General features: G+C 38.3%; 1 protein-coding gene and 1 long non-coding RNA gene across 3 annotated transcripts in view; one reads left to right on the forward strand and one right to left on the reverse strand.

Annotated features, from left to right (window-relative positions):
* Positions 1-615, reverse strand: part of LOC113175910 (lysine-specific demethylase 6A-like) — a 212,960-nt gene extending 212,345 nt beyond the window's left edge. For both annotated transcript variants that reach the window (XM_077794197.1, XM_077794198.1), the window contains exon 1: positions 128-615. In XM_077794197.1, the coding sequence (XP_077650323.1) occupies positions 128-279 (152 nt within the window). In that variant the 5' untranslated portion in view covers positions 280-615. The remainder of the gene's footprint in view (positions 1-127) is intronic.
* LOC144251066 (uncharacterized) lies at positions 16-23,209 on the forward strand. Its single transcript, XR_013342618.1, has 3 exons — positions 16-91; positions 8,861-9,055; positions 22,637-23,209. It is a non-coding gene; the product is annotated as an uncharacterized LOC144251066 (long non-coding RNA).
* The last annotated feature ends 327 nt before the right edge of the window (positions 23,210-23,536 follow it).

A 23,536-nucleotide genomic window follows, 5' to 3' on the forward strand; every position in this document is an offset into this window, starting at 1 on the left:
CAAGGTCTGGGTGAACGCCAAGACGAGGTGACCTCCCGTCGCCACCGGAGTCAAGCTGCATTTGGGCCCTTCTGGAGAGTGGCATCAACCGGTGAGTAGTCAACCTGCCCGTGACGGCGGTTCGTACCTGTCCAATCCACCGAGCGCCTCCCTCTCCTGCACTGTCAAGGTGAGGGACCCCTCTTCGCTCTCGCCGCTCTCTTTTTCCGCCGCCATTTTCTTTTCCTCATCACCAAATGTAGCCGCGGCAGTAGCAAGCGACAATGCACAGGATTTCATGGAAACGCCGCAAATTTGTAACTCCCACGTTGACGCCCACTCACCACCTTGTTCAGAGCTTCAAATGGTGATCTCAAACACAGCTTGAGACTAAGCAACTTTATAGCGACAGCACGCAGACGGTCGCGACCTGAAACTCCAAAGCACAGGCGAAAACTGCAGATGCAGGGGCTACAAGGCTCCTCTACCAGATCACATCACGAGGCAGGTGGTGACCAGAAGAACACAAAAGCGCTCAATGCTGGACAGCCCAAGAGAAATTCTTAGAATTACAAACTTAACCGGTACCAACACAAAGTTGTTGTAATAGTGTCACAAGGTAAACCCCACGCAACTGTCGTGACCTCTCCCCACAACCAACCAGGCTCACCAATAGAGGTGACCGGCTTGCATCACATGACTTTTGTTGACTTACGTCAGCGACGGTGCCACTAAACTTGCTAGTTGCCGAACTCAGCCGTTCAGAAATACTAAGATCCAGGGAACAGAACACACACTAACTTGGGTAGGTGGGTTATGGTCACATCTATGGGGCAAAAGGGTAGTTTTCGGAATGAAACAACCTTTAGATTGTTCGAGTTAAATTTACTAGTACAAAGAATGGAACGTCCGGGTGGTGTCTGTCCTTCGGTAGCCATATAGGTCTCGCGAGGAAAAAGGAGGTGGTGGAAGGAGCGAGATAAAACATCTGCCGCGGTGCATTCCAATGCAGCACAAGGACTTTTTCCTGCTTGGTTGCACCTAGCCCATCCACGCCTTGTAGTGCGGGATCACCTCACACTAAAGAGGATCTTGTTGCCCGAAACAAGTCACATAGTGAGGTCCAGAAGACAAAAGTTTTACACGGCAGGAAGAGTCTTCTCGCTAAGTGACCGCAGATGGCCGAACTTCTCACCGCTGCATACTTACTTGTTCTCCCTACCTTTTCACTCTTCCACATGAAACAACACATTGTAGGACCTGTTCCCATAATTGATCGTTGCCCATAGATGCTGGTTGTTACCCTTAACTCTGTTTATCCAAAATTCTATGTTTGTTTGTTGTTTGTGTGGGAGAGGAAAGTAGGGATTAAACCCAGAGGCGCTTTGCCACTGAGTTACATCCTCAGCCCTTTTAATTTTTTATGACTAAGTCTGAACTTGGATTTGTCATTTCCGGCCTCAGACTCCAGTGACGCTGAGATTGCAGGTTTCCTTCATCTGACTGACCCCCTTGATTCTTTAATGCGACATTTTAATGCTGATTTTATATATCTTAGCCCATTATTTTCTCTGAAACAGATCTATTCTTTTCTTACTCTACTATAAAAGGCTACACAGCTCTTAATATTGTGAATAGCTGTATTAACATAAGCATATTTATTATGATAATGGTGAGCTACAGGGGCTGGGGATGTGGCTCAAGCGGTAGCGCGCTCGCCTGGCATGCGTGCGGCCCGGGTTCGATCCTCAGCACCATATACAAACAAAGATGTTGTGTCTGCCGAGAACTAAAAATAAATATTAAAAAAAAATTCTCTCTCTTTAAAAAGAAAAAATGGTGAGCTACAGGACTGAAGAGGTTTTCAAACGTAAACACTCTAATACTAGGGTTGACGTGGTACACGCCAGTAATGCCAGGAATCTGAAGGCTGAACCAGGAAGATCACAATTTGAGACCTGCCTAGTCACAAGATCCTGCCCTGCCCTAGAGCCTGTCCTAGTGGCCCAGGCCTACAACTCAGCCTTCATCTGAGGGAAGGAGATCTGAAGTTCAAAGCCAGCCTCAGCAACAGAGAGCCCTAAGAAACTCACTGAGACTCTGTCTCTAAATAAAATACAAATTAGGGCTGGGGATATGTGGCTCAGTGGTAGAGGGCCCCTGAGTTCAGTCCCTGGATACTTCCACTCAAATGGGGGTTGGGAGAGGGGTGATGGAGTGGCTGGAAATCTCACTCTGTGGTCAACAAGCTCCAATACTGCCAAAGGAAAAGGAAGAAAGATAGAAATGCTGTAAAATGTGAAATATGATCTTATCCAAAGGAAAGAAAATGTTTACAAATGTGTGTCTGATAAAGGATTTTTATTTAAAATATATAATTATTCTCAAAACTCAATAGTAAACCAAACACAGTGTCACTTACCTATAATTCCAATGATGCAGGAGAGGCTGAGAAAGGAGGATCTCAAGTTCAAAACCAGCCTCAGCAAGCCCCTCAGCAAATTACTGAGACCCTGTGTCAAAAAAATAAAAAGGGGTCTGGGATGTGGCTCAAGTGGTAGCGGGATGGCCAGGCATGCACGGGGCACTGGGTTCCATCCTTAGCACCGCATAAAAATAAAATAAAGGTGTTATGTCCACCAAAAATTAAAAAATAAATATTTAAAAATAAACATAAATAAAAAGGGCTAAAAATGTGACTCTGTTGTTAAGTGCCCCTCTATTCAATCCATGCTACCCCCCAAAATATAGTAATAAAAAAATCATTTTCAAAAATGGGAAGAAATAATCTGAAAAGACATCACCAAAGAAGTTACACCAATAGGAAATAAGATACAATTTTATTTAGTAAATAAGGGAAATTAAAAGAACAAAGGATACCATTCACAATTATTAAAATAGTTAAAAAATTTAAAGCTGATAATGCCAATTGTTGATGAGGATGCAGGACTATGGGAGATTTCATTCATTGTTGGTAGAATGCAAAAGCTAAGCATGGTCTCATCATGCAATCTGGCAATCTTGTCTCTAATCAAGTACTAAATCAGTAATTCAACAACTTAAGTCCACACAAATCTCTGAATGTTAATCATAGTCTTACTCATAATTACTTATTTATAAAACCAAAAATCAACATGTCCTGCAACTAATGAATGAAAAAACACACTGTGGTACATCTATACAAGGTTTATATTATTCAGAAATAAGAATAGATATCAAGTCATGCAAACTTGGTTAAATTTTAATTTAATTTCACATTAAGTCTCAGAATGAAGAGGCCATATGTTGTATGATTGTGTTTTATTTGATGTCCTTGCAAATTCATGTGAGTGATCTTACATTCAGCTGCCAGCGCTGGTCGGAGCAGCAGTTACCCTAATATCAAAAAAAAAAAAAAAAAAAAAAAAAGAGCTGGGATGTAGTTTGCTGGTAGAGCACTAATGAGTTTGATCCTCAGTACTTCAAGTCATAGTAAAAATAAAAATAGACAAATAACAAAGATGTTAATTAATTCAACATCATACCATAGGTCTTGGGTCTATCTGTTCAGAAAGACAAAAAAGAAAGTTAAAAAGCAAGAAAAATACCATTAATTAGAGACAATATGATAGTCAGTCTCGCACCTTAAAAAGTCCAACATATTTCAGATAAATTTTTGACGTTAATAAACGAAATTAAGAGGTTTCTGAATGTAAAACTGAGCTGACATGGTGGTGCTTGCCATGTAGCTCAGTGGTTGAGTGCCTCTTAGTTCAATGCTTGGAACCAAAACAAAACAAAACCCTATAAATCAGTAGTAAAAGAAGAGACTTCTCAAATTAAACATTATATTCCTATGAAATTTTGTAGAGAAAAAGTTTCCTCGAGCCAGGAAATAGAGTTAGAATTTCAAACCCAATAATTTTTCATCAGTGTTTGAATACATATTCATTAAACCTCAACATTTTACACATATTTAATCCTTTAAATTATTTATTGCCAGTATATTTTATACAAGATCCCCCAGAGCTTAAAAAACTAAGAAGATGCTGGGCATCTGTAATCTCAACAATTAGGAGGGTAAGGCAGGAGTATCACAAATTATGGCAACCCTCAGCAATTTAGCAAGACCCTGTATCAAAATAAAAAATAAAAAGAGCTAGGAGTGTATCTGAGGAATAGAGCACCCCTGGGTTCAGTCCCAGTAGCAAAAATTATTTAAAAAGAAAGTAAGTTGGGACTGGGGGTATAGCTCAGTTGGTAGAGTGCTTGTCTCTCAAACCCAAGACTCTAGGTTCAATCCCCAGCACCAAAAAACAAAACAAAGAAAGAAAGAAAGTCAATGTTGGATCCCTAACATTTGAAAACATGCCTAAATTGTCTTTTAGGTAAGAGAATTTTTATAATATTCCTTATACTTTTATATACTACAAGAAAATCAATTTCTTTTTTTTAATATTTACTTTTTAGTTGTAGTTGGACACAATGTTTTTATTTTATTTTTATGTGGTGCTGAGGATCAAACCCAAGGCCTCACACATGCTAGGTGAGCGCTCTACCAGTGAGCCACAATTCCAGTCCCGAAAATTAATTTCTTGTGTAAGAAATGAAATAAAATACATATGCTATAAAGGAAAGTGATGAAATTAAAATTAGTTAAAAATCAGTTACTATAAAAGCAAGTGATATCATTTCAAGATTGTAACACAATATAACCTTGAAGAATATTCTTCCATTCCTAATATATTCATCTATAAAATAATTAGTAAGTAATTTTTTTTTTTAGAGAATTTTTTTAATATTTATTTTTTAGTTCTTGGCAGACACAACATCTTTGTTGGTATGTGGTGCTGAGGATGGAACCCGGGCCGCGCGCATGCCAGGCGAGCGCGCTACCACCTGAGCCACATCCCCAGCCCCAGTAAGTAATATTATTAAATTATCTAATGTAATAGTGGCCAATCCTTACCTTCTTTAACTTTACAAAATGCTAATTATTTTTCATATTTTTTTAAATTGTTTTTTTTCTTTTCCTTTTTTTTTTTTTAAATTATGAATGAAACTAGGAATACTAGATCACTGACCTAGAGCTCCATTTCTTTTTATTTTATTTTGAGATAGGATCCCACTAAGTTGATCAGGTTGGCCTCAAACTTGTGATCTTCTTGTCTCCAGGATTATAGCCATGTGCCACTAAGCTACCTTAAACATTTTAAGTACCAAACAGTGTAGATCATTTTTCTTCAAAGGGTGAGTTACATAGCTTTTATAAGTCAAAGGAATCATTTTCATGTCCCCAAATTAAAACATTCATCCTTTTGTTTTTATCATTTTTTTCTCAATTTTATTTTTTTATCGGCGGACACAACATCTTTGTTTGTATGTGGTGCTGAGGATCGAACCTGGGCCGCACACATGCCAGGCGAGCGCGCTACCACTTGAGCCACATCCCTAGCCCTTTTTTTTTTCTTTTAATATTTATTTATTTTTTAAATTTGACAGATTATATGGATTAAAGGTGTACATTTTGGGGAGAGGATAGTTAATTGTTATTGAACCAAGGAGTACTTAACCATTGAGTTACATGCTATTTTTTTGTTTATTTGTTTGAGACAAGATCTCAATAAATTACTGAGGCTGCCCTGGAACTTGAAATTCCATCTCAGTCTCCCAAATCGCTGAAATTACAGGCATCTACCAACATGTCTGCCTATGTGTCGGACATATATATACTTTGTAAAATATTAATACACCTAACAAATGAGCATTTTCATTCTCTCATATAGTTACCCTTTGGGGAGAGTTGTGATGAGAACACAGATTTCTCTTTAGCAAATTTAAAGTGTGCAATAGTATTTTTAACTATAATCACTAAGTAGTAATTAGATCTGACAAATTTTTTTCCTGCATAACTGAAACTTTGTATATTTTATCGATACAACTGTATTTCCCATACTTCCAAAACTCTGACAAACGTCTCTTTAACCTCTGCTTTTGAGTTTAACTTTTTTACATTCCATGTTTTAAAATATATCAGCCATGTGTGTAGTATCACATTCTTATAATCATAGCTACTCAGGAGATTAAGGCAGGAGGATTACAAGTTTGAAGCTATATACCATGAGCAATTGCAATTTATTGAGTCCCTACCTCAAAAAAAATTTTTAAAGGCCTGGGAATGTTCCTCAGTCCACTTTACCTATCATGTGCAAGGCCTTGGGTTCCATGTATAGTACCACAAGAAAAAAATAATAATATCATTTATTTCATAAATATAATGTCCTCTGCTGTCATAAGATTTTCCTTTTTTAAAGGCAGTACTATTTTTTGAAAAAAAATTTTTTTAGTTGTAGATGGTAGTTTATTTTATTAGTCTATTTTTATGTGGTGCCAGGAATTGAACTCAGCGCCTCATGCATGCTAGGCAAGCGCTCTGCACACTGAGCCACAATCCTGGCCCCAATGATTGTATACCTAGGCCGCATTTTCTTTGTCCACTTTTATCTCTTTAGGGGTTAATTTCATATTTTAGTAATTGTGGATAAAATTACTAAAATAATTAAATAATTAATTAAAATAATTAATTATTTAATTAATTATAATAATTAATTGTTAATTAAAATAATTATTTAAAATAATTAATTATTTTATTAATTAAAATAATTATTAATTAAAATAATTAATTAAAATAATTACTAAAATTATGCTGAGAATGTATGTATCTCTTTGAGCAATCTTTTTTCTTGCAGATATATATGCAGAAATTAAATTGCTGGGTCATATGATAGATTTTTTTTTTTTAACTTTTGGGGACAATCTTCATATTATTTTCTATAATGACCCTACCCATTTAGCATGTAGTAAGATGAGAGCTAGCATATTTTCTTTCTTTCTTTCTTTCTTTCTTTCTTTCTTTCTTTCTTTCTTTCTTTCTTTCTTTCTTTCATAGTAACTATCTTCACATGGGTTGTAGTGGCACCCCCTTCCTCCACAAAAAAAGTCTTAAATGGGCTTTTCCAGAAATCTTCACCATGGCTGATTTTAGGACTGTGAGCAAAAGAGTCTCTGCAAAAGAGTTCAATGTAGATAAACTTCCTATTTTTGTGTTGCCCTGTTTACTTGGCCACTGGCCAAGAAGATACCAGCACTCCAGATGCTGGACACCCCCTTATTAGTTTTTCACAAACATATCCAGTATATATAGTACTTTGAAGAAATGTGCAAACAAGGCCTCTGGCCTTGAGCTGGGCTTCACAGAGATGTCTACATTTTTAAGATAAGTTACCAATTGGGCTCCATGGTAACAGCTGGCAGGGGGAGGATAGAAATGGAAGAAGAAACTTTTGCCTTCTCAGATGTTGCCCTTGAAGGGTTAACTTGCCCAAAACAGTGAAAGAAAAAACTGCTTTTATTGTGAACTTCTGTAGATTGTGAACTTCTGAGCCCCTCCCCTTACATGCTGGGTATAAAATTCTGAAACTACCTGAACTCAGGATTTGGGAGATTGATTGATTACAGCAAAAGCTGGGCCCTCTGCACCTGGCTGCAGCCAACTAAAACTGTTTCCTGCTATCTTTGGTGCCTTGTCTCCTCTGTCCCTATTACAGGTTAAGACATTTCCTGGTGATTTTGATTTGTGTTTTCCTGATGATTAGTACTATCAAATTTTTTCCCATTTTTCTGTCAACTATACGTATGCCTTCTTTTGAAGAATGTCAATTTTGGTTCTTGGCAAATTTTTCTCCCATTCTGTAGGTTATTTCTTCATTCTGTTTATTGTTTCTTTTACTGTGAAAAAGTTTTTATTATAATGCAATCCCAATTTGTTTTTGTTGCCTCTGCTTTTGATGTCACATCCAAAATACACTGCCAACACAGAAAAACTATTTTTATGTAAGTTTTACAAGTTTGATTTCTAATGAAACATACACCTAAAGTCTTTTTAATTTATTTTTAGTTGTTATGTGTGAATGCACATGAGGAGTTAAATTTCATTCTTCTGCTTATGGATATCCAGTTTTTCCTAACACCATTTATTGACAATTATACTTTCTTCTCTGTTCTTTACCCAGTTGATGTATGTGTTTGAGTTTACTGCAGGACTCCTTATTCTGTTCCACTGGTGTGTATTTCTGTTCTTACACAGGTGTTTTGTTGGTTTAACTGTTTTAGCCTCTGTAAAATATCTTTAAATAAGGAAGTATGTTATCTCCTCTGTCAATTTTTTTCAAGACTGCTTTGACTATTTGGGGTCTTTTGTGGACCATACACATTTTAGGATAGTATTTTGCATATCTGTGAAACTTGCCATTGAAGTTTTGTTCAAGATTTCATTGAATATATAAATTGCTTTGGGTAGTATGAACCCTTTAACAATGTCAACTTTTCCAGTCCTGTACTTTGAAACCTTTCCTGTACCTTTCCATTTTTATTTTCTTTTATAATGTACTTTGTCAATATTTTGTAATGTCTATTGTAATGATCTTTTGATCACATTGTTAAATTTCTTTTATTATTTTATGCTACTGTATGTTGTATTTTATTCTTTTTGATATTTTATTTTTTTTTTGTAAAGATATTATTTCATTTGTTTGTAAAACAAGGAATGGAACCCGGGGTCTCACAACATGTTAGACAAGTGTTATACATTCAGCTACATCCCAACCTGCTTTTTAAATTTTTTTTTACTTTAATTTAAGTAGGGTGTCCCTAAGTTGCCAAGGCTTGAAGTCACAACTTTCCTGTCTCAGCCTTTTAAGTGTCTAGGCTTAAGTATGTACTATCATATCTGGCTGGGATAAGATTTTCATTTCTCTACAATTCAGTCTTGGAACACTATATAGTCTAGAAATTTGTCCACATCTTTTAGTTTACCCAATTTTTTGATTTATAATTATTCCAGAACAACACAGTCATGGTGTATGAAACCAAAGAAAGAGACAGATCTAGAATGACACACGGCCCAGTTTACTGAGGTACTTACGGACAGAAGGATGGTCCTGGCTGGTAAGAAGATGAGCTAAATCCCTGCAACTTGGATCAGAAAGAAGGATAGCTTTATGGATTAGGACAGACATGACTTCATCTGGACTGGCAGGTACTTGATTTATCTTAAAAATCATTCCATCAGATGTATCCCTGGAGATAGGATCCTGTTAAGTTCCAAATATTACTTTTAAGGATTTGTTTGTTTATGCTTTTCTGAAAATGTATACTAGAAAAATTAGCTAGTATTATTCAGGGAAATCATGGTGCCTATAACCCAAAATGGCTGTTTTCACACAGTAAGTTTTCATGGTAGTATATTATGTTTCTCTGCAGTTCTGTGATACCTGCTATAATAATGTACCACAAACACACTAGTTTGTTTGTTATTATGTCGCCTAAGAAGGCCTGAAAATTGCAATCCTCCTGCCTTAGTCCAAGCAGTTGTTATTTTAAGTATACTATCACACACAGTTGTAATGTATTCTTTCATTTCCAATTTTAAGTCTTTTCTCCTTTGTGTTAGGCTCACCAAAATTTTGTCAATAGGTTTTATTTTCATTTCATTTGTGTCCAGGTTTTTTTTTTTTTTTGATACTGTGGCTTGAACCCAGAAGTACCTAACCCTTGAGGCACATTCTTTTTATATTGTACTTAGAGACAGGGTCTCACTGAGTTGCTTAGGGCCTAGCTAAATCGCTGAGGCTGGTTTTTCAATTTGCCATCCCCTTGCCTTTCCCTCCCAAACCACTGGGAGACGTGTTCAGATATTTATTATAACTTCTTATTTGAGTACTTGTTTGTCCTGTGGATTGTTTAGCATTGTGTTAATTTCTACTTATTTTATTAATTATGTGGAGTTTTTCTTTTCCTTTTTATAATTTCTAGTTTCATGTTATTATTTTTGGAAAGGGAACTTTTTTGGTTATGTGGGGGACTCAACCAAAGTTTTTGTGAAGCACTCTACCAACTGAGCTATATCCCCAGCCTGGAAACTTTTTGATCCCATAACACATTTTATCCTGGAGAATGGCACGTGTACACTTAAGAAAAATGTCTGTTTTGTTATTTGTAGACTTTTCTGTAAATAACTGTTAATTTCATTTTGTCTATAATGTTTGTTATTGATTTTTGTGCCTGGATATTCTACCCATTTATTACTAGTGTGTATTGCTATTTTTACTCTTCAATTCTGTTAACATTTCCTGTATTTATCTTGGTACTCAAAGACTTATTTTTCTAGTGATAGACCCAACCTAATCTTTTATTAAAATTGGGAGCCATCTTGCCAAAAAGCCATGAAAAGATAATTTCAGCTTTACTATAAATTACTGCAAATTCTGAACCTGCTTGGAATGCCTGCCCATGCCTTGAACTCACCCCTGCCTGGCTCTCTGACCAGATAGCAGACCTCTCTGAAACTTTAGTGAAGCCTCACAAATCTTGGCCTTCCCTGGCCAGACAACGACCCTCTCTGAAGCTCTAATGGTCCTCATAAATTCTGATGTTGGGGCCAGCAAAAAAATGTAAACTACCATTAGTGTGATGCTTGTCAGAGTTCTGTTATCTGTAACCCCCCCCCCTTTGTGTAACTTTCTGGGCTATAAAGCTGGGTAGCAAGAAAGCTGCAGTGCTGTCTTGTTCCCGCCGTTTTGGGAGGGAGAGGCAGCCTGGCCGGTTGAAATAATAAGCTTGCTTTAATTTGATTGTAATTGGAGTCAGTGGTCTTTTCTTTCGTCCTGGTCTAACATCTAGTGCTGGGAAACTGCATGATAGGTCAGTACTTTACTACTGAGCTATATCTCAGCTTGAGTGTTAAGGTTTTAATGCCTCCATTAAAATATCTTCTTGATTAAGTTATCCCTTTATCATTATGTAATGACTTTCTTCATGTCTTCTTGCAGTTTATTATTTTTTTTTTCTGTACAGGATATTGAACCAGGTTCTTCACATATGTTAATTCTGGTAGTGAGCTACAGCCTCCAGGCGTTTTCATTAAAGTATATTTTGCTAGTGTGCAGCCACCTCTGTTTTCTTTTGATTAGTATTTAACATGATATCTTCCTATCCTTCCATGTTCTACCCATGTATTTTCTTAAAGTCAGCCTCTTGGAGATTGGGTGTTATTTTTATTATTTTCTTTTACCCATTCAGCCACTGGGTAATGTATTAATTAGATGACTTAAGCTATTTACATTTATTACAATTTTTATAAGGACTACTACTTTTTCCCATATTTTTATTGATTACAATTTTGTATAATATTGGGATTTGTTATGTATTTATACATGCATACACTATAACAATATAATTTGGCCAATAGTGTTCCCCAGTATTTTCTCTTTTATTTAGTTCCTCTCTTTCCTTGATTTCTTTCCTCTACTACTTATTTCCTTTTGATTTTCATGAGGTCCTCCTCCACTCCCATCTTAACCATTTTTCTCTCTAACTTGTAGATAGGAAATATATAATCTTTGAGTTTCTGAATTCGACTTATTTTACTTAACAAATGTTCTCAAGTTCCATCGATTTTCCTTCAAATTACACTCATCTTTATAGAAGAATTAGTCTCCATGGTGTATATATACTACATTTTATTTATTCATTCATCCATTGACACCTAGATCCATTTTATAGTTGTTATTGTGAATTGTGCTCCTATAAACAGGGGTATGTACACTTTGCTTTAGGATGCTTTTTTTTGGGGGGAGGGGCAGGTTCTAGGGATTGAATGCAAGTGTGCTTAACCACCACCAAGTATATCCCCAGCACTTTTTTTTTTTTAAATACAAGGTCTTGCTAAGTTCCTTAGAGCCTTGCTAAATTGCTGAGGCTGGCTTTGAATTTGTGATCCTCCTGCTTCCAAACTATAGTCTATAATTCTTTTGGATAAGAATCAAGGAGTAGTGTAGTTGGGTCATATGGTTGTTCCACTCCTACTCTGATTTTTGGTTTTTGTTTTGGTGTGGGGAGGCGAGGGTAACCGGGGGTTGAACTCAGATGCACTCAACTACTGAGCCACACCCCCAGTCTATTTTACATTTTATTTAGAGATCACTGAGTTGCTCTATGCCTTACTTTTGCTGAAGTTGGCTTGAACTCCTTCTACTTAGCCTCCTGATCCATTGGGATTACAGGCTAGCACCACCATGTCCAGCTCATTCCTAATCTTTTTTTATGTGGTGCTGAGAATTGAACTCAGTGCCTCTCGCATGCTAGGCAAGCGCGCTACCACTTGAGCCACATCCCCAGCTCCATTCCTAGTCTTTTGAGGAACCTCCATAGTGGTTGTAATAGTTTTCATTACCACCCAGTGTTCCTTTCCCCTCAAATCCTTGCCAGATTTATTTGTATTCATCCTGATGTCTACCATTCTAACTGGAGTGAAATGAATTTTCAGTGTAGTTTGTTTGCTTTATTATTCCAGGGATTGAATCCAGGGGCACTTAACCAACACGGCACATCTTTTATTTTATTATTTTTATTTTGAAGCAAGGTCTTGCTAAATTGCTGAGAATGGCCTCAAATTTGCAATCCTCCTGCCTTGGTCTCCCAGAGATTATAGGTATATATGACATGATAACAGGCTGTCAGTATAATTTTGACTTAACATTTCATAGTTGCTAAAGATGATGAATATTTTTTGTTTCTGCTTTGGTAACTCTCTTATATACTACTTTTGTCTTTTCTTTCTTGCCGTTTTCCTTTTTTTCTTGTAGTGATGTATTTGGATTCCTTTCTCTTTATCTTTGCATATATGCCACATTTTTCTTTATCATAAACCTTGAATACATGATAGTTGCATTTTCTTTTTTTTTTCTTTTTTTTTTATTGGTCGTTCATAACATTACATAGTTCTTAATACATCATATTACACGGTTTGATTCAAGTGGATTATGAACTCCCGCTTTTACCCCGTATACAAATTGCTGTATCACATCAGTTACCCTTCCATTGATTGACATATTGCCTTTCTAGTGTCTGATGTATTCTGCTGTCTGTCCTATTGTCTACTATCCCCCTCCCCTCCCCTCCCCTCCCTTCCCCTTTTCTCTCTCTACCCCTTCTACTGTAAATCATGTCTTCCATTTGTATTCTCTTGACTTACCCCTCCTTACCTCTTATATGACATTTTGTATAACCCTGAGGATCGCCTTCCATTTCCATGCAATTTCCCTTCTCACTCCCTTTCCCTCCCACCTCTCATCCCTGTTTACTGTAAATATTCTTCTCAAGCTCTTCGTCCCTACCCTGTCCTTGTTTACACCCCTTATATCAAAGGAGTCATTTGGTATTTGTTTTTTAAAGATTGACTAGCTTCACTTAGCATAATCTGCTCTAATGCCATCCATTTCCCTCCAAATTCTATAATTTTGTCATTTTTTAATGCAGAGTAATACTCCATAGTGTATAAATGCCACATTTTTTTTATCCATTCATCTATTGAAGGGCATCTAGGCTGGTTCCACAGTCTTGCTATCGTGAATTGAGCTGCTATGAACATCGATGTAGCAGTGTCCCTGTAGCATGCTCTTGTTAGGGCTTTAGGGAATAGACCAAGAAGGGGAATAGCTGGGTCAAATGGTGGTTCCATTCCCAGCTTTCCGAGAAATCTCCATACTGCTTTCCAAATTGGCTGCACCAATTTGCAGTCCCACCAGCAATGAACAAGAGTGCCCTTTTCCCCGCATCCTCTCCAGCACTTATTGTTGTTTGACTTCCTAATGGCTGCCAGTCTTACTGGAGTGAGATGGTATCTTAGGGTAGTTTTGATTTGCATTTCTCTGACTGCTAGCGATGGTGAGCATTTTTTCATGTACTTGTTGATTGATTGTATGTCCTCCTCTGAGAAGTGTCTGTTCAGGTCCTTGGCCCATTTATTGATTGGGTTATTTGTTATCTTATTGTCTAATTTTTTGAGTTCTTTGTATATTCTGGTTATTAGGGCTCTATCTGAAGTGTGTGGAGTAAAGATTTGTTCCCAGGATGTAGGCTCCCTATTTATCTCTCTTATTGTTTCTTTTGCTGAGAAAAAACTTTTTAGTTTGAGTAAGTCCCATTTGTTGATTCTATTTGTTAACTCTAGCGCTATGGGTGTCCTATTGAGGAATTTGGAGCCCGATCCCACAGCGTGTAGATCATAACCAACTTTTTCTTCTATCAGATGCCGTGTCTCTGATTTAATATCAAGCTCCTTGATCCATTTTGAGTTAACTTTTGTGCACGGTGAGAGATAGGGATTCAGATTCATTTTGGTGCAAATGGATTTCCAGTTTTCCCAGCACCATTTGTTGAAGATGCTATCCTTCCTCCATTGCATGCTTTTAGCCCCTTTATCAAAAATAAGATAGTTGTAGTTTTGTGGGTTGGTTTCTGTGTCCTCTATTCTGTACCATTGGTCCACCCGCCTGTTTTGGTACCAGTACCATGCTGTTTTTGTTACTATTGCTCTGTAGTATAGTTTGAAGTCTGGTATCGCTATACCGCCTGATTCACACTTCCTGCTTAGTATTGTTTTTGCTATTCTGGGTCTTTTATTATTCCATATGAATTTCATGATTCTTTTATCTATTTCTACAAGATATGCTGTTGGGATTTTGATTGGCATTGCATTGAACTTATAGAGAACTTTTGGTAATATCGCCATTTTGATGATGTTAGTTCTGCCTATCCATGAGCAGGGTATGTTTTTCCATCTTCTAAGGTCTTCTTCTATGTCTTTCTTTAGGGTTCTGTAATTTTCATTGTATAAATCTTTCACCTCTTTTGTTAGGTTGATTCCCAAGTATTTTATTTTTTGGGGGGATATTGTGAATGGAGTAGTTGTCCTCATTTCCGTTTCAGAGGATTTGTCGCTCATATACAGGAATGCCTTTGATTTATGCGTGTTGATCTTATATCCTGCCACTTTGCTGAATTCATTTATTAGCTCTAATAGCTTCTTTGTAGACCCTTTTGGGTCTGCTAGGTAGATAGTTGCATTTTAAAAGTTGCTAACAATTTAATTTCTGCCCACATTTATGCTATTGGTAACCACATAATTTACATTTTTAATATATGTGTCCATGAACAAATTATGGTTGCAAGCTTATTTTTTAAGCTTAAATTTGGAGACAATACCTTTATTTTATTTTTTTTAGGATTGAACTCAGTGCCTCGCATGTGCTAGGCAAGCAGTCTGCTGCTGAGCCACAAACCCAACCCCACTTGCTTATTCTTTTTTTTTTTTTTAAGAGAGTGTGAGAGAGGAGAGAGGGGGGGAGAGAGAGAGAGAGAGAGAATTTTTAATATTTATTTTTTAGTTCTCGGCGGACACAACATCTTTGTTGGTATGTGGTGCTGAGGATCGAACCCCGGTCCGCAAGCATGCCAGGTGAGCGCGCTACCGCTTGAGCCACATTCCCAGCCTCATTACTTGCTTATTCTTAATACTAATATTTTGCCTTTTATGCTGAAGTTAAAAATAATGCATTAAAATAGCAGTAGTGAGTATTCTGAATGTGACTATATACTTACTTTTATCAGGGAATTTTACACATTTATGTTTTATTTTCTTTTTTATACGTGGATACGGTATCATTGTTTATTTACTCCTATGTGGTGCTGAGGATGGAACCCAGTGCCTCCCACTTTGGAGGCAAGCATTCTACCACTGAGCCGCACCCCAGCTGACCACATTTATGGACACTTTTTACTTTGTTAATTAGCTGTCCATATATTCTTAGAGCAACTCTTCTCAGCCTTGGGCTATTCTAAACTCTTCACTGGATCTTTAAGCTCCCTAAGAATCACTCTTGTTCATTGGGTGGCTGCAAAATCAATAGCTATATACAGTGTACCTGTGAATATATTGATTGCTCAAAGCAATAAAACCCAATCTAGTACAGCAGCATCAATTGGAGTGACTATCCTCATAAGTTATTAATAATCCAAAGTTCATTCTTTTTTTTTTGAGAGTGAGAGAGAGAGGGACAGAGAGAGATAATTTTAATATTTATTTTTCTTAGTTCTCGGGGGACACAACATCTTCGTTTGTATGTGGTGCTGAGGATTGAACCCGGGTTGCACGCATGCTAGGCGAGCGGGCTACCACTTGAGCCACATCCCCAGCCCCTCATTCTTTTTTTAAAAAATATTTTTTAGTTGTTGATGGACCTTTATTTATTTAAATGTGATGCTGAGAATCAAACCCAGTGCCTCACTCATGCTAGGCAAGCGCATTACCACTGAGCCACAACCCAATCACTCAAGTTCATTCTTCAAGAACCATTTTTCCACTGCACAAGCTGAAGAAGAGAGCTGAACGGAGATGTAGTAAAAAATAATTCATTACTTCTGTGTACAAATCCTTCATGGTGACATTACTCTATGTAACTCTAAGAACGTGGAATAGATTTTTATTTGTAACTTTTATAGGTAGAGGTTTTTCTTTGTGTGAGTATGGTAGAGCCATACAGAAAAAAAAAGAAAAAAAAAGTTTTTCCTCCTTGATTTTACTTCAGTTTGAACCCTGTGTCTTTAACAAGTACTTTAACATCCTCAGCCTTTTAAGACATTTTTGTTAGGATCTTGTTAAATAGTCCAGGATGGCCTTGAATTTAGAATCCTCCTCTTTTAGTTTCCTGAATTGCTGGGATTAGTGTCTCCCACTTGACCATTTTTTCTCTAGTACACTCACAGGTCAGGGAACCAACATACTTTTTCTAGTTCTTGAGAATATCCTACAATCATACATTCAGGAACTAGGAAAACAATCATGGGTTCAGGGAGTCAAGGACTGTACTAAAACTTCATTCATTACCTGACTCTATAATCCTCTTCTCTGATTAGCTAAATGCCATTTCTTTGGATTACGGTGAGTTCAGAGCCAAGTTTTAGTATTTCCTAAAGCTCCAATTATTGCTCTCCCCAGTACACAGTTATCCTTGGAAAATATTTTGGCTCCCCTTGGGGAGGGCTAAGAGAAAGATTAGGACTACATTTTTTTTGGTCGGAATAAATTTATTTAATCTGTTTGTAAACAAGGTGTATAATAGTTACGACATTTTTTAAATGCATTTTTAATCAGATGAGTTAGACTGTATCCCAGATGTAGCAAAGTGCAGGGAAAGAAATGGACAAATCAGCAACAAGATTGTTTTAAATCTGTACATTATCCATCAGGCCCAAACAATAGAAGCAAAAACTAGAATATCCCTAAAGTAGTGTCATTCGAAAGAAACCCTTAATCGGTCAGTTATAATCCATCTCACAATAGTTCATTTTAACAATAGTATGGCACAGAATACATATGAAAAAATTCATCACAAGATAGCCAAGTCCACAATAATGCAACTTCATATAAAAACTCAAGCTGCAAATAAAAATTGGTCCTATGAAAACAAACTGGACACACTCCATATAATTATGTTGGGAGACTTAATGTCCATAATGGCAGCCTTTTACAGTTTTACTAAAACGAGTAGAGCTGGTTTGCAAAGAAAAAGACAGGAACAACAATGTAAGCTATTTTGGTGCTGGAATGTCTGGGGGGGGGGTCAGTGTGGTTACTGTGAGGTCATGGGAGGAGTGCCTTTTGCTTTTATTTTGCAGTTGCCCTCTCCACATGTCCCGCAGACACTGTAAAAAGACATCTGTCTACTCAAGTGCAACCACAATAGTAAAAGCAAACTACTGCAGCTCTCAACAGCTCGTCAACAAAGAGGATAAAATTGTAAAATAAACCAGGTACTGCTTAAAAGAAGTAAAACAAATATCTTATGTGCAAAGGGAGAGAAGAGAAAAGAGGCTTGAAGGAGAGATGCATGCACTTTCTCCTCTCAACCATGTGCTACAAAAGGAAGACTAAGTGAGCCAAGTAAAGCTCAAAGTGCTGAAAAGACATCGATCAAATTAGATATTGTACAACCGGCACCTTGCTTAATATTAACTTATTTTAGTAATCAATATCCCATTAATTGCTAAAGTGATACCCAACTTGGCATGCCTCTCCTCTGCAATTTCAAGGTATCATGCAAATCATTATTGTGCTGCAATTATATTGCCAGTAGGGGTTGGTTACATATAGTGGTTAACAGATAATGATGTTAGGCAAACTGGAACCATGACATTAGAAAGTAAGTAAAGAAACTAGCTACCATCTATCTAGTCTGGTAGCAGAGGACCACAATTGGGGTGGTGATGCAGACAGCTGCTAGGTAGATGAGGAGAGGCTGCTTACACATCAGACCTCCTTACGAGCTCATAGGCTTTCTTGTTAAGTGTGCCTCCGTGGACACCTTCCTTTCCCATGACTATTACCAAGGCTGGAGTACACAGGGAAACAAAATAAAAGGCAACAGCATTACTTAAGGAGGGGTGGGCAGAAAGAAAGACATGTTTCCCACCAACAGAGGGACACACAGAAGACACAGGTTCATACCCTGAACAGCTAATAAAATTTCCAGAATTAAGACTTAAGCTTACCACTAGGAAAATTTAAGAGCAATTTCCCCCAATACTTAACAGTCTGCTTAGCAGCTAATGTAAAGGTAAAATTTCTAAGCTGATTCTAAGCTACAAAAGTCTGAGTTAAAGTGTAAAAGACTAGGGCATTGTAAAGCTTCTAGATTACAAGGCCTGGGCTAAAAGGTAAAAGTCTATTGTTACAATTCCTCTGCTATCCCCGGAACCTGTAATCTCTGTAAAGTTGTTAGGACAATGCGGGAACTGCCCAGTAAATATTTCCACTGTTTCCACTGGTTGTCTAATAACCTGGGATTCTGTGTAATATGTCATGTAAGCATCTAGGCTCCAAAACCAATCAGTTTAAATGTGTACCCCTCTTAGAAATGACCAATCACCCCTGCCCTGATTGTTCCCGCCAATGAATGGACTAATCATGTCTCAGAATTGTTGTTCAATTTTCCCACACCTCAGGATGATTTGTTCTGATGTATGCAAAGCCCCCGACCCTCTCCAAAAAGTGTACTTGAGCTCCGCTTGACCTCTGCTCTGGGCTCTGGGCTGCTCTCCCTTCTTGAGTGAGCACAGAGTCCCAGTGCGCTGGAATGGATCCCCAATAAATCCCCTTTTGCCAATTGCATGGAGTCTCTTGTGTGGTCTCTTTCTCCGACGTTCCGCCGGACCCTTACATTTTGTGCATTGGCCAGGAACAGCACATCGCCGGACAGGGAGACCCCAACAACGGACTGCTTCAGGGGGTAAGTAGGGCGCCTTTCTCTTTCTCTCTCTCTCTCTCCCTCCACTTTCTCCTTCTTGTTTTTCTTTTGCGATCGCTTGGGTTCGGTGTCTGGCTCAATGGCGGGCGTAAGCTCCCAGAGAGCATTCGGGTTCGGTTTCCAGCTCAATGGCGGGCATGAGCCCCCAGAGGCCGTGAGGTCTCAGAGCCTTTCTGGTTTTGGGTTGGTAGCGTGTGGTTTCCAGTGGAAAACGTGAGTTTTCCCTGGCTGTGGCTGGCTGTGGCGGACAGACGTGTCATTGGAGTCATGGGCCACGGTTCCCAGAGGGACGCCCTGGGGAACGCGAGGAGGGACAAAGGTCCCTCGTCTGGGGGGGGCGAAAACGCCCCTGTCCTGCTGTCAACCCATCTGGTTTTGCTGGCAATTCTTTTATTCTTTTTGTTTTCTCTCTGGTTAAGTCGATTGTCTGTCTTTAATTTCTGCTTCTAAATTTGTGTTAAACGTTTACTGTGTGTCCGTGTTTGCGTCACGTTTGTATTGTCTCTCTGCGCTTCAGAGTGGCCCACCCTCGGAGTTGAATGGCCCCCAGGAGAGTCCCTCCATCTCTCTCTCATCTGCAAAGTCAGAGATGTTGTCTTTCAGCCAGGGCCGCATGGCCATCCAGATCATGGCTTCTAACCTTTTAGGACCTCTGGGAATCTCTTCCTGCATGGGTGGGGTCCGCGCAGTCCGCTGGGAGGATTCGACCCGGCGGTATGTCGGATCTGTCCCGTCCCTGTTCCTCCTGGCCCTTCCACCCACCTGTCCTCTCCGCCCCCTGGCTGTCTCCCCTCCGGGGAGGGGGGGAATGCTCCGGCGGGCGAGGGAGACGGGCGGACGGAATTGGGGGTGAGGTCAGTGGGGGACCGCCCCTCCTCCCCCTTTTCTGCTGATAACAGGCGGGTGAGAGGCGCATTTCCACCACAGCGGTGCGGGCGGGTTGGAGATGGAGTCAGCGGGGTACTGCCCCCCTTTCCGTCCTCCCGGCGAGCAGAAAAAGGGGCTCGGGGGCACCCGGCCCTCTTCCTCACTCGTGGGGTTAGAAGGGACCGTGTACCCAAACCCCCCGAGTGTTACAGCCCTCCCCGGCTGCAGTGATCACCAAATCCCGGAGCCGAAGAAGCGAACGGGTCTTCCTGGAGTTGGGCTGTTTGGAAATGCAGCCCAAGGCGGGTGATAAATTCCATCTAATGCTAAATACTGAGACTAGAGAAGCAATGTTTTCTTCCCCTCCCGTAATCGGCTTGAATGCAAATAGAGATGCCTGCTGGGGATTTAACTACTTTGACATCTTGCTTTGACTTTTCTCAAAGCCCTGTCCTCATTATTAAATTGGTGTTAATTGGCTTTAGAGATGGGAACCAAATTTTCAGTCACAAATTTTAACATTCCCGAGGAGACTTCTAAGGAGTCTCCACTCTGCTTTCTTGGGGAACCCTAGCACTCGAAACAACTGCAAGCAGAGGATGAGCTTTTTGGGAGCTGGCTACTAAAAAGTTAAAAAAAAAATGCCTAGTGCCTAAGGTCAAACCAAACTGGAGGAACTGATCCTGTGGGTGAAAGATTAAGGGACCCCCAGCAGCTGCCAGAGCCATTTAGCTCTGGGGAACTCCCTTATCTCTTATCTACATCTTAAGGATTACGCCACCTCTGTTTACTTAAAAAGAAGAGACACTGAATGCAGTAAAGCCAGTCATACTGAGACCTTTGATTTTACATCTATAGTTGCCCGTACGTGAAAACATCTGGTCCACTAAAGGGAAAGTCTATGGTGCCACTGATGGGAGTCATAATTAAATGAAAGTTCAAAACCTGGAGAGAAATATTCTTATCTGGTTGTCTAATTGTTTCTTAAAGATAATCTAGGTTAAATGTGTGTCTAACAAAATAATTTTTTATTGTAACAATCTGGTATCTGAATGGGTTTCTAAAGCATTGCACTAACCCATTGCACTATCTTACAGTTAAAAGTTGGGTTTAAGCAATTGTTTAGTTTGATTTCAGATAGTTCATGCTAGAAAACTTAAATACTTGAGATAAAAAAAAAATTAAAGAGTTTCAATTTTGAACTGGGTAGCCTGAAAAGATTTCACTAAAGTGTACCAGTGCATTAACTGGGATAAAAATAGTAAGTTATAATATGATATCTGTTCCCCTCAGTGTGTAAGATTCAGAAATGTTAAATTAAAATGTTGGTCTGGCTCATGAAAATGATAATTAAATAGCAACAGTCTTGGAAATTTTCAAAGCTTAATTTCAGATATACATGGTAGTGTGTGGGCAAATTTAATGTAACTCAATGCTACTCTAGGAACTTCAGAACAAGGAAAGTGGCTTAGAGGTTCTAAAGAAATTTCTTCTGATGGTAGAGATCCTATTTCCAGTTTTATGTGAGCAAGTTTTTCTAGTGTAAAAAGATGAAATTTTGGGAATTGCTTCTTAAATTTGTATCATAATTTTCAACATCCAAACCTGGAAATATAACTTAAGGTTAAAATGCCTTAGGCCTAAAGTGTCTGCTCAAAATAGCAGTATTTCCCTGCTCCTTCCAGACCTTGGCCAGGGCTTAAGCTGGTATGCAAACAGAAGCAGCTTGGAGCTCAGGCCCACCCCCCCAAAAAAGGGTAAAAGTGTCTTTTTATCTGAACTCAAACTAGACCAAACCAAGAAGTAAATTGTAAGGTATTTACTAACTACTGGCCAGTCATCTTTTTGTTTAGGACTCTTGCTTTCTCTTAGATTCTGTATTTTTTTTTTTTTTTTGAGCTCGTAATTCTGATCCTGCAGACCTAGGTTAATGTTTTTCTGATCAATGGAGTTTAAAAAACAAAACAAAACAAAACAAAACATTGCAATGGAGCCTTTATCTGCGAAAAGCTACGAGGCCTTTATTATTGTTATGTGTGCACACTCTTGTTATGTGTTGTATGTCGGTATGTCTGTATGTGTGTATGTCCATATATCCTACAGTGATATGACAATTGACAGATGAGGAGCGCTCATAAAAAAATTAAAAATGGATCCAAATATCTTTAATTCACATGATTTAAATGGTTCAATTTAGATTGGGTAAACAGATAAAAGTAAAGATGTCCTTAAATTAAGCTTATAAGTTTCTCTAGGTGTTCAAAAAGGCCCTAATAAAATGTTAACTCTGCTTAAATTTAAAAGTTTACAAATATTGTTTCAAAATTTGAACAAAAGGAGGTTAATAAAAAAAAAAGAAACTAAAAGCTTCTAGGTATGGATCTAATAGAGAAGGAAAAAAATTGTGTTTCTATATAGGAGAGTCTATGTGACTAAGTAATCAAGAGGATTTAAGTAAGGGATAAAGGAGGTTTATATAAATTGGTTATGTGTATAAGTTTTTGAGTAAGTTATACAACTATGGTTAAACAACAACTGTTATTTTTCAAAACTTTTCTTGTGCTCGCTTGCTGTGCATAATGAAGTTCCTTCAAATCCGATTACAGAAAGTCTCAAATCAAACTTCCAACCAGCTTCTGCTTAGGCACTACCAGCCTCTGATGACCGATGGACCCTCAACATCTTCAAGAGAACAGTTCACTCAGTGCTAAAGCTCACTACCAGGCACGATGGAATGCAGCGGACATGGGACAGCGGGAAACAACAGGTTCAGAGAACCTCTTAATCTGCCATCCTGGATTCATGAGTCTTTGTGTCCTTTTAAGCTTCCTCATGGTCCTTGGTCTCTTTTCTGTCAGCCCCCCAACATGGAACTTCTGCCAGAAATTGATCTTTGCTCTAATTTTTATCTTCATCCTGTTTTTATTCGATCTGATCTTCTTCAGGTGCTGGTGATGATATCTGGAAAAACTTGCCAATAGACGGGCTGCCTGCCATTTATCCAAGCCCTGCCATCTCCCCCTTAGTCATTTCTTTAAAAGACAAACATGGTTAGCATAAAATCATCAATGTAATTATGGTGTTATTAATGTGTTCATATCTTCCAGGTATAAAAGTCTGTAAGGTAGAAGCTTCAAAAGAACATTATATCAAGCTGGTGTTCTAAAGTTATATGGTAATTTTAGGCTTAAAAAAAAACATGTTGGAGATTAAATTATATCATTTGTGTTCTATAACTGGACTTGTTATCAGTAAAATATGTAAAGTTCTATATTACTTTCTACACTGAGATACAATTTAAATGTGTTTTTAAGTTAATGAGAGCCTAATCTAGGTAAAGGTTTTATTGTAAAACACAAAAGTACTTTGCTACTTTTCTACAAAAGGTTAAAAGCTTTCAGCCTTTCTTTAATTCATGTTTTAGATGTGATATTATGTTGTGTTAGCTAATATTCACGTGAACTTGAGCAACAATTTATGTGGGCTTTGTAAAATGATGTCTAAAA

The sequence above is a fragment of the Urocitellus parryii genome, chromosome Y, assembly GCF_045843805.1.
Source record: "Urocitellus parryii isolate mUroPar1 chromosome Y, mUroPar1.hap1, whole genome shotgun sequence".
NCBI lineage: Eukaryota > Metazoa > Chordata > Mammalia > Rodentia > Sciuridae > Urocitellus > Urocitellus parryii.